Genomic DNA, 12,128 nt, shown 5'->3' on the forward strand with positions numbered 1-12,128 from the left:
GGAATAGGAATCATCGGACCAACACGCAGCATGGTAAGTGTTCATTGTAAATTTAATTAAATAAAATGAACACTGAATGACAAAAAAGAACAAAGTGAATGAACGACACAAAACCGTCCTGTAAGTTGAAAAAACACAAAACAGGAAACAACTACCCACAAAACCAATGTGGGAAAGAGCTACCTAAGTATGGTTCTCAATCAGAGACAACGATAGACAGCTGTCCCTGATTGAGAACCATACCCGGCCAAAAACAAATAAATACAAAAACATAGAAAAAATTACATAGAATGCCCACCCATGTCACACCCTGGCCTAACCAAAATAGAGAATAAAAAGCCTCTCTAATGCCAGGGCGTGACTCCGGCCGCAAAGGTGCGGACTCCGGCCGCAAAACCTGACTCTAAAGGGGAGGGTCCGAGTCGGCCTTCTTTACGGCGGCGGCTCGGGTGCGGGGACCCTGAAAGCGGACCCTGGACTGAAGACCCTCGTAGAGGGCGCCACTGGACTGAAGGGCGCCTCTGGACTGAGGGTCTGCAATTCTGGCAGCTCCGGAGTGAAGGGCGACTCTGGCAGCTCCGGAGTGAAGGGTGACTCTGGCGGCTCCGGAGTGAAGGGCGACTCTGGCGGCTCCGGAGTGAAGGGCGACTCTGGCGGCTCCGGAGTGAAGGGCGACTCTGGCGGCTCCGGAGTGAAGGGCGACCCTGGCGGCTCCGGAGTGAAGGTCGACCCTGGCGGCTCCGGAGTGAAGGTCGACCCTGGCGGCTCCGGAGTGAAGGACGACCCTTATTTTGTAAAGTGCACCAGTCCCTCCGGAGTGAAGGGCGACCCTGGCGGCTCCGGAGTGAAGGGCGACCCTGGCGGCTCCGGAGTGAAGGGCGACCATAATTTGTAAAGTACCAGTCCCTCCGGAGTGAAGGGCAACCCTGCGGCTCCGGACTGACGGGCGGCTCCGGCAGCTCCGGATAGACGGGCGGCTCTGGCAACTCCGGACAGACAGGCGGCTCTGGCAGCTCTGGACAGGAGGGCGGCTCTGGCAGCTCCGGACAGGAGGGCGGCTCTGGCAGCTCCAGACAGGAGGGAGGCTCTGGCAGCTCTGGACAGGAGGGTAGCTCTGGCAGCTCCGGACAGACGGGCGGCTCTGGCAGCACCGGACAGACGGGCGGCTCTGGCAGCTCCGGACAGGAGGGCGGCTCTGGCAGCTCCGGACAGGAGGGAGGCTCTTGCAGCTCTGGACAGGAGGGTAGCTCTGGCAGCTCCGGACTGAAGGGCGTCTCCGGAGTGAAGGTCGACTCTGGCGGCTCCGGAGTGAAGGGCGACCCTTATTTTGTAAAGTGCACCAGTCCCTCCGGAGTGAAGGGCGACCCTGGCGGCTCCGGAGTGAAGGGCGACCCTGGCGGCTCCGGAGTGAAGGTCGACCCTGGTGGCTCCGGAGTGAAGGTCAACCCTGGCGGCTCCGGAGTGAAGGGCGGCCATAATTTGTAAAGTACCAGTCCCTCCGGAGTGAAGGGCGACCCTGGCGGCTCCGGAGGAAAGGGCAACCCTGGCGGCTCCGGAGTGAAGGGCGGCCATAATTTGTAAAGTACCAGTCCCTCCGGAGTGAAGGGCGACCCTGGCGGCTCCGGAGTGAAGGTCGACCCTGGCGGCTCCGGAGTGAAGGACGACCCTTATTTTGTAAAGTGCACCAGTCCCTCCGGAGAGAAGGGCGACCCTGGCGGCTCCGGACTGACGGGCGGCTCCGGCAGCTCCGGATAGACGGGCGGCTCTGGCAACTCCGGACAGACAGGCGGCTCTGGCAGCTCCGGACAGGAGGGCGGCTCTGGCAGCTCCGGACAGACGGGCGGCTCTGGCAGCTCCGGACAGGAGGGCAGCTCTGGCAGCTCCAGACAGGAGGGCGGCTCCGGCAGCTCTGGACAGGAGGGTAGCTCTGGCAGCTCCGGACAGACAGGCGGCTCTGGCAGCTCCGGACAGGAGGGCGGCTCTGGCAGCTCCGGACTGACGGGCGGCTCTGGCAGCTCCGGACTGACGGGCGGCTCTGGCAGCTCCGGACAGGAGGGCAGCTCTGGCAGCTCCAGACAGGAGGGCGGCTCTGGCAGCTCTGGACAGGAGGGTAGCTCTGGCAGCTCCGGACAGACGGGCGGCTCTGGCAGCTCCGGACAGACGGGCGGCTCTGGCAGCTCCGGACAGACGGATGGCTCTGGCAGCGCCGGACCTACGGGCGGCTCTGGCAGCTCCGGACAGGAGGGTGGCTCTGGCAGCTCCGGAGTGAAGGGCGACTCTGGCGGCTTCGGAGTGAAGGTCGACCCTGGCGGCTCCGGAGTGAAGGGCGACCCTTATTTTGTAAAGTGCACCAGTCCCTCCGGAGTGAAGGGCGACCCTGGCGGCTCCGGAGTGAAGGGCGACCCTGGCGGCTCCGGAGTGAAGGGCGACCATAATTTGTAAAGTACCAGTCCCTCCGGAGTGAAGGGCAACACCGGCGGCTCCGGACTGACGGGCGGCTCTGGCAGCTCCGGATAGACGGGCGGCTCTGGCAGCTCCGGACAGACGGGCGGCTCTGGCAGCTCCGGACAGACGGGCGGCTCTGGCAGCTCCGGACAGACGGGCGGCTCTGGCAGCTCCGGACAGACGGGCGGCTCTGGCAGCTCCGGACAGACGGGCGGCTCTGGCAGCTCCGGACAGACGGGCAGCTCTGGCAGCTCCGGACTGAAGGGCGACTCTGGCGGCTCCGGACAGACGGGCGGCTCTGGCAGCTCCGGACAGGAGGGCGGCTCTGGCAGCTCCGGACAGACGGGCGGCTCTGGCAGCTCCGGACAGACAGGCGGCTCTGGCAGCTCCGGACAGGAGGGCAGCTCTGGCAGCTCCGGACAGGAGGGAGGCTCTGGCAGCTCCGGACAGGAGGGTGGCTCTGGCAGCTCTGGACTGACGGGCGGCTCTGGCAGCTCCGGACAGACGGGCAGCTCCGGACAGACAGCGGCTCTGGCAGGCATACTTCCAAAGTTGTGGCAAAACGGCTAACAAAGTCAAGGTATTGTAGTGGCCATCACAACGCCCCTTAATCCTGTAGAAAATGTACGTCCATTTGGAAGACCCATTTGCGACCAAGCATTAACTTCCTGACTGATGTCTTGAGATGTTGCTTCAATATATCAGCATAATCTTCACTCCTCATGATGCCATCTAATTTGTAAAGTGCACCAGTCCCTCCTGCAGCAAAGCACCCCCACAACACGATGCTGCCACCCCCGTGCTTCATGTTTGGGATGGTGTTATTCGGCATGCAAGCATCACACTCTTTCCTCCAAACATAACAATTGTCATTATGGCCAAACAGTTCTATTTTTGTTTCATCAAACCAGAGGACATTTCTCCAAAAAGTACATCTTTGTCCCCATGTGCAGTTGCAAACCGTAGGCTGACTTTTTTATAGCGGTTTTGGAGCAGTGGCTTCTTCCTTGCTGAGTGGCCTTTCAGGTTAAGTGGATATAGGACTCGTTTTACTGTGGATATAGATACTTTTGTACCTGTTTCCTCCAGCATCTTCACAAGGTCCTTTACTGTTGTTCTGGGATTAATTTGCAATTTTCGCACCAAAGTATGTTCATCTCTAGGAGACAGAATGCGTCTCCTTCCTGAGCGGTATGACGGCTGCATGGTTCCATGGTGTTTATACTTGCGTACTATTGTTTGTACAGATGAACGTGGTACCTTCAGGCATTTGGAAATTTCTCCCAAGGATGAACCAGACTTGTGGAGGTCTACACATTTTTTTCTGAGGTCTTGGCTGATTTCTTTTGAATTCCCCATGATGTCAAGAAAAGAGGGACTGAGTTTGAAGGTAGAAATGTCCTTGTTTTTGAAAGAAAACATAAAATTGATCAGAAATACAGCGCAGACATTGTAAATGACTATTGTAGCTGGAAAAGGCAGATTTTTTATGGAATATATTCATAGGCGTACACAGGCCCATTATCAGCAAACATAACTCCTGTGTTCCAATGGCACGTTGTGTTAGCTAATGCAAGTTTATAATTTTAGAAAACCCTTTTGCAATTATGTTAGCACAGCTGAAAACAGTTGTTCTGATTAAAGAAGCAATAAAACTGGCCTTATTTAGACTAGTTGAGTATCTGGAGCATCAGCATTTGTGGGTTCGATTACAGGCTCAAAATGGCCAGAAACAAATAACATTCTTTTGAAACTCATCAGTCTATTCTTGTTCTGAGAAATGAAGGCTATGCGAGAAATTGCCAAGAAACTGAAGATATCATGCAACGCTGTGTATTACTCCCTTCAAAAAAAGAGCAAACAGGCTCTAACCAGAATATAATGAGCAGTGGGAGGCCCCGGTGCACAACTGAGCAAAAGGACAAGTACATCAGAGTTTCTAGTTTGAGAAACAGACATCTCACAAGTCCTCAACTGCCAGCTTTATTAAATAGTACACGCAAAACACCAGATGAGCAAAAGAACATACACACTGGACAGAGGAAGATTGTAGAAAACTGTTATGGACAGACCATTCTAAGTTTGAGGTGTTCGGATGACAAAGAAGAACATCCGTGAGATGCATAAAAAATGAAAAGATGCTGGAGGTGTGCTTGACGCCATTTGTCAAGCATGGTGAAGGCAATGTGATGGTCTGCGGGTGCTTTGGTGGTGGTAAAGTGGGAGATTTGTATAGTTTAAAAGGGATCTTGAAGAAGGAAGGCTATCACTCCATTTTGCAATGCCATGCCATACCCTGCGGACGGTGCTTAATTGCAGCCAATTTCCTCCTACAACAGGACAATGACCCAAAGCTCAGCTACAAACTATGCAATAACTATTTCGGGAAGAAGCAGTCAGCTGGTATTCTGTCTATAATGGAGTGGCCAGCACAGTCACCGAATCTCAACCCTATTAAGCTGTTGTGGGAGCAGCTTGACCGTAAGAAGTAAAATCTCTTCAGATGACCTCAACAATTTGACAACTAGATTGTCAAAAGGTCTGCAAGGCTGTAAGTTGCTGCAAATGGAAGATTCTTTGACGAAAGCAAAATTTGAAGGACACAATTATTATTTCAATTAAAAATCATTATTTATAACCGTGTCTTCATCTTGACTATACTTCCTATTCATTTTGCAACAACTTTCTTGTGTGTTTTCGTGGAAAACAAGGACATTTCTTAGTGACCCCAAACTTTTGAACGGTAGTGTGTGTGTGTGTGTGTGTGTGTGTGTGTGTGTGTGTGTGTGTGTGTGTGTGTGTGTGTGTGTGTGTGTGTGTGTGTGTATGTATGTATATATATATATAAATAACACACAATAACCTGATAGAGAAAGAGAACACAGCAAAGGAAAACAGTATAGTAGGTGTTAGGTAGACATGTATAGTTTGTATTAAAGGGGCATTCTGGAATTGGGAAAACAACAAAGTGGTCCACTGCCACTGTTTTGTTAAACAGACGAGCAAGAGGGCTGGAGAAATGTAACCACTCAAATTCAGAGACGGAGCTATGGATGCAAGGACTGACCGTCCATGAGATCAAAAGTATTGTTTTAGCCTACAGTGTTTGGACATCTCAATAGGTGGTCTAGGTAAGTCATGACATAACACAAGTGGAGAGGTTGGGCCTTCCCTCTTTTTGTTCTTCATTGCTCTTCTATTGTTCGTTAAGCAAGTGGGGAGTTCAATGACATCACGTCTTCCCATCAGCCCAACTCCTTGAATGCCCTACTCCATGAAGTTTGCAGTTGTGTCTAAAAAAACAAACACTATTTTGCTCAAAAAAACGTTTTTACCCTTTCGTGTGTGCACTTTACTGTATTTATACTTATCAACAGGAAAAGTTTTAAAAAATCACTGGAGGACTTCTTTAAGTGTACAAGCCTAATTAGAGTAAAGTAAAGGAAAGAAGGAGGTACTGACGGTAGGTCCTCCAGGCGAGAGGCCTCGTGCCGGGGGTCCAGCAGGTCATAGCCCACCTCGTTGTAGATCTCCAGGTAAGAGATGTGGGTGGTGTACACCATACTGCTGTCCTGTAGACAAGACAATACAATGTCCCATTATGGTGGTTATGGTAACACATTTGAAGGTATCTTCATACGGACATAACGCATTCATAAGCCATACATAATATAGGTATGTAATCAATAAATAAATAAATGTATTATCCACTGCTAATAAAATTGTTGTAGTGTATGGGATATCCAAACTCATTTAGTTGCAAATATAAGTTTGATTTGAAGTTAGTAATGATTGTTCGATTTTTATCTCTCTTATCTAGCTACAGAGGCGATATATCAAAAGCCAATTAACAAGTTCATTCTTGGCTTCTTCTGGAATGATTAAATTGGATATCATGCCATTTTCTGCATTTATGTCACTCACATCCTCTGGCTGAAAGCTGGCCTACACACTAGTGAATGTGTGTAATAGCCTAAACTTGACTGAAAATGGGTGTATTTTATTTACAGGCACCCAAAGCAGTTATATGATAAAAGCAGTCTCAACTGGAGTTACAGACTGATTAATATTGGCAACCCACAACTAAAATCTTGCATAATTGCATCAGAAGCTCAATTTATGTTCTGGGGGAGACTAGAACAAGGAGCAGAAGTAGGGAGGTAGCTCCACCCCCTCTCTCTGCAAGTTTTGGGCAAGTCTATAGGTCACATGTCCCCTCTCCTTGCAAAATTTGAAAGATGCAAGCACTGGCGAAATTGTGATTTGTCCAAATGATCAGTGTCAAAAAAAAAATCACTAGACCTGAATAAAAGTTCCACATTAGATATAATTTATGTTACCTACCTCTGTCCACAAGAGATTACAGTGCGATAGATGCACCACACACAATGCAAATAGCAAGGTACAGTATCGAAACACCCGCTACTTAGAATTTTTCAGTGTGTTAGCTCACAGCACAGCTGTTTTTGTGTGGGGAAAATGTTGTGAAAATGTAGGTAGAAGGAAAAATTCTCCCCTAAAGGAGTAAATCAGCATAATCCAAAATTACACAGCATTAGGCACATCACACGGCTGACCTGGCTGAAGTGCTGGTAGAGGTAAGAGAGCGTGCGAGGGATGATGCCCCGGTCACTGTAGCGCTCAGCGCCTCCTGTGATGGTGAAGGTCTTCCCGCTACCAGTCTGGCCATAGGCAAAGATGGTACCATTGTATCCCGACAATACACTGTCCAGAAAGATCAAGAACAAGGTACAAACACACTTCACAGTAACTATACAGGTAATCATATACAAAATACTATTCTGGTGACTTTAAATCATAAGAGTGGAAAGAGCAAGGTGTTGTTATACTGTGGTACAACATTGCTCATCTCATATGTATATACTATATTCTATACCATCTACTGCATCTTGCCTATACTGCACTGCCATCGCTCATTGATATATTTATATTTACTGTGCATACTCTTATTCATCCCTACATTTGTGTATATATATGGTAGTTGTTGTGATTTTGTTTGATTACCTGTTAGATATTACTGCATTGTCGGTACTAGAAGCATAAGCATTTTGCTACACTCACATTAACATCTGCTAACCATGTGTATGTGTCCAATCAAATTTGATTTGATTTGATACTGTTGTATCCAGCCCACATACTGCCCAGACAAACAAAAAACTCTCAAGCTCAATTTGGCTTCTGGAGAGAGAACTTAAAGGGGCATTTCACTAAAAAATGAAAGTTTGTCTGATGTATTCAGACCTCAAATGTAGACTAATGTCAAGCTGAAACCACATCTAATGACATCGATTGTGTAGATCTAGCTATATGCCTCACTTAACCACTAAATTGAAAATATGAGTACTCTCTAATTTCCTAGTTTAATATGGTCCTTATTTTTTCCATTCATTTGGGATTGAAACATATAGGCTAGATGGATCTACACAACCAATGTGATGGGACGTGGTTTCAACTTGACATCCGTCAACTTTGGAGGTCTGAAAACATCTCACAAACTTTAGATCGAAAGTGTAATGTTCTTTTAACTAGCAGGTAAGACAGAACCCAAATAAACATTTGCCCACCAGTATGAGATGCAAATACAATGATGTAACTATTCTATAAAGTACAGAGAAAGAGACGCCTCAACAGTCCTCAACTGGCAGCTTCATTAAATAGTACCCACAAAACATCAGTCTCCAGGATGCTGGCCTTCTAGGCAGAGTTGCAAAGAAAAGGCCATAATCTAAGACTGGCCAATTAAAATAAAAGATGCAGATGGGCAAAAGAACACAGACACTGGACAGAAGAACTCTGCCTAGAAGGCCAGCATCCAGGAGTTTCCTCTTGACTGTTGACGTTGAGACTGGTGTTTTGTGGGTACTATTTAATGAAGCTGCCAGTTGAGGACCTGTGAGGCGTCTGTTTCTCAAACTAGACACTCGTTGTGCACCGGGGCCTCCCACTCCTCTTTCTATTCTGGTTAGAGCCAGTTTGCGCTGTTCTGTGAAGGGAGTAGTACACAGTGTTGTACGAGATCTTCAGTTTCTTGTCAATTTCTCGCATGGAATAGCCTTAATTTCTCAGAACAAGAATAGACTGATGAGTTTCAGAAGAAAGTTCTTTGTTTCTGACCATTTTGAGCCTGTAATCGAACCCACAAATGCTGATACTCCAGATACTAGTCCAGATACTGACTAGTCTAAAGAAGGACAGTTTTATTGCTTCTTTAATCAGCACAGGAGTTTTCAGCTGTGCTACTATAATTGCAAAAGGCTTTTCTAATGATCAATTAGCCGTTTAAAATGATCAACTTGGATTAGCTAACACAACATGCCATTGGAACACAGGAGTGTCGGTTGCTGATAATGGGCCTTTTACGCCTATGTAGATATTCCATTAAAAATCAGGCGTTTCCAGCTACAATAGTCAGTTACAGCATTAACAATTTCTACACTGTATTTCTGATCAATTTGATGTTATTTTAATGGACAAAAATGTGCTTTTCTTTCAAAAAGAAGGACATTTCTAAGTGACCCCAATCTTTTGAACAGTAGTGTAAAACTTAGTACATTTGAGGTTTAAAAAGGCTTCTGATGTTTGTATTTTCCGCTTGGATGTGTCAACCCCTACAAAAATGTCCATTAATTATAATCCACATAATAATTCACTGTTGCTGCAGGATTATTTTCCTCCTGTAGCAAATTGGCTAAAATTAAGATCATAAATCTGTATGTGCTGCAGGCGGTGGCATTACTCGCTAGACCAGCCTCAGGCACTCAAGACACGTTGGTTTAAGTGGCAGATAGGGAGGGACCATCCCTGCCAAGCCAACGTTATCCCACCGTTAAGAGGAAACCAACCTAAAACTCCCCGACACTTGATTGAATTGAAGCTGACACTATAAATCTACAGGAAAATATTGTAGCGAAAGACACACAGCGATGGCCACAGACAGACTGATTTGCCGGTGAGCAGGAATGTCTTGGTTGAGTGAAGGAGGGCCCAAACCCAGTCAGCAGGGCTTTGTGTCTGGTTGGTGTCTTGGTGAGACTATATTTTGGTTTGGCATTCAACAAGACACCCCACGTGCAGAAGAGCGACATGGTCCGTGGGAAGGAAAGAAAGGTCTGGGGTAGGATGGCAGAAAACCGGGCTCTTCATTGCGAATGACTGCGAAGGCATACATTCTGTCCTCTCCATGATGTCAAATTTAAGGAACCATATATCAGTTAATACACTTTATAGGCCTATAGCAACAGTATTACACTCTGAATCATTGAATTGAAATCTTTCCAAAGATTTCAGCCTCAAGCTAGTTTTGTTTGGGACAATCAAACACTTATTTTAGAGCGGTGAGCATTAGCTCTTCCGCTCCTGTACGCCTTCTATGAAAACCTGCTGTACCATCTACAAAAAAGGAAAACAATTGTCTCATTCATCAGTCTATACAAAAAAATACATCCATTCATTCATTAGAGGGGTGGGTTGCTCTGGCTGGGATGACACTATGGCCTGCGTTCCAAGCGTCCCCCTATTCCCTATAAAGTGCACTACATTTGAAGAGAACCCTATGGGCCCTGGTCAAAAGTAGTGCACTAAATCGGAAATAGAGGCCCTTTTGGAAACAGCTTATCCCTAACAAGAGTGACTCATGCCTGCTATGGGGAAAAGAGGAAAGACGGACACTAGTTCTGTGTCATAACGACAGGCCTAATGATGCGGCCTGGGCTCAACCACTTAAGCCTGGGTGTTTCCAAACACTTCTTCCTGTTTACACGCCGGTCTTCCTGGAGACGGCAAAGCCCTTCATAGGGCACTTCACCATCCCTTAGACCTGCTCCTCTCTACTCTCTCTATTTTACTCCACACCTCTTTATTTATACTGTTTTTTAACTCCTTCTCACTTCATACTGTCCTACCGAACTATGAACAATGTTACTTGTAGCCCATGAGATAGTAAATTGGATTTGTGTTACGGCAATAATGAAAAGGGGCATATAAGTTACTGAAGCACCCAGTGAGCACATCGGACCACTATGCAATTCAATTACTGCCAAAATTCAAAGAAAGTGAAACAGGAAAAGATTAAGGCAGTCAAGATATGGTAAGAGAAAGCTATAGAAAGCCTGCAAAGCTGTTTGTCCTGTACAAACTGGGGCAGTTTTATCATGGATTATACCCTTGAGTCAGTATGAGTAGTGACTGTCTAAATCCATTTCTCTGAGGGCATGTTAGCCCCTACAAAGATGGTGAAATGCTATCCAAATAACAAGCCATTTCTGCAGAGCTTAAACACACACCTTTTTCTGCTGGCAACAAACAGGACATGAAAACCTTGTAGATGACAGTAAAACAACAAAATATCCCAGGCTAAGGACAACTACAAAAAGAACATGGAAAACAAGAGATCTTCAGTTTCTTGTCAATTTCTCGCATGGAATAGCCTTCATTTCTCAGAACAAGAATAGACTGATGAGTTTCAGAAGAAAGTTATTTGTTTCTGACCATTTTGAGCCTGGAAACCAATCTCAGGCAGGCCTAGCAAAGTCTGGCAACCCTCACAGAGCAAGCCAAAAAGAAAACCAAAGGGAAAAACATGAAGGAAGAGGAACAGTTTGTCAATGAACTCATCACTTTTATCTGTTTTGATAATCACGACTTCTCCACTGTAACAGAAACCCTGACGGAAAAACTGGAGCTCCAGTCCCTGGATGGAGTGGAGGTGCCAACCATTGAGGAGGAGGAGGTAAGACAGGTCTTCAAGAGAATCAAATCCAACACAGTCTACTGAAGGAATGCTCAGATGAGCTGGCAGACATATTTTGTACTCTCTTAAACAACTCCCTATCAGAACACATGGCTCCCTCACTCTTGAAGACATCTGAGATCCGACCCGTTCTAAAAAAGAACAATCCAGCGGAGCTGAATGACTATCGTCATGTGGCATTAACGTCAGTCGTTGTGAAATGCCTTGTGGAGTGACGAAATGCCCTTGTGGTCTCTGCCTGGCCAACTATGTCCACTGGGTTTCTCTACCTTTGAGCCCATTACGGTGGCTGACCTACTGGCTTGCTCTTCGCTCTTCCATCCTTCCTGTCCTCGGGCTCGTGCATCGGGGAGATCACCGTGGGCTATACTTGGCCTTGTCTCAGGGTAGTAAGTTAGTGGCCTGTTGGTGTGGGGGGCTGTGCTTTGTCAAGGTGTTTGGGGTTTCCTGCCTAGTTGTCCCTGTCCGGGGATAACTGTGGATGTAACCTAGCCCCCCTATCTCAGTCTCCTGTATCTAAGCTGCAATAGTCTATTTGCTCAGCGGCGAGGGTCAGTCTGTCAAATCTGGTGTAATTCTCCTGTGAGATCTTAGATATGCTCCCTCTAATTCTCCCATCTCGCCCGCTCTCCCCTCCCGGAGGACCTGAGCCCTGGGACCATGCCTCAGGACTGCCTGGTCCAAACTTCCATTTAAGAATAATGGAGGCCACTTTGTTCTTGGGTACCTCAATGCTGCAGACATTTGTTGGTAGCCTTTCCCAGATCTGTGTCTCGAAACAATCCATTCTCTGAGCTCTACGGATAATTCCTTCGACCTCATGGCTTGGTTTATGCTCTGACATGCACTGTCAACTGTGGGATCTTATATAGACACGTGTGCCTTTCCAAATCATGTCCGATCAATTGAATTT

General features: G+C 47.3%; 1 protein-coding gene across 2 annotated transcripts in view; it reads right to left on the minus strand.

The window, feature by feature from the left end:
• kif6 (kinesin family member 6) overlaps positions 1–12,128 on the minus strand; it is a 203,262-nt gene that overhangs the window by 171,355 nt on the left and 19,779 nt on the right. For both annotated transcript variants that reach the window (XM_020489411.2, XM_020489410.2), the window contains exons 4-5: positions 7,023–7,170; positions 5,908–6,017 (exon numbers count right to left, since the gene is read on the minus strand). In XM_020489411.2, coding sequence (XP_020345000.1) covers positions 5,908–6,017; positions 7,023–7,170 — 258 coding nt within the window. The remainder of the gene's footprint in view (positions 1–5,907; positions 6,018–7,022; positions 7,171–12,128) is intronic.

This window comes from Oncorhynchus kisutch, linkage group LG8, assembly GCF_002021735.2.
Source record: "Oncorhynchus kisutch isolate 150728-3 linkage group LG8, Okis_V2, whole genome shotgun sequence".
Classification (NCBI taxonomy): Eukaryota; Metazoa; Chordata; class Actinopteri; order Salmoniformes; family Salmonidae; genus Oncorhynchus; species Oncorhynchus kisutch.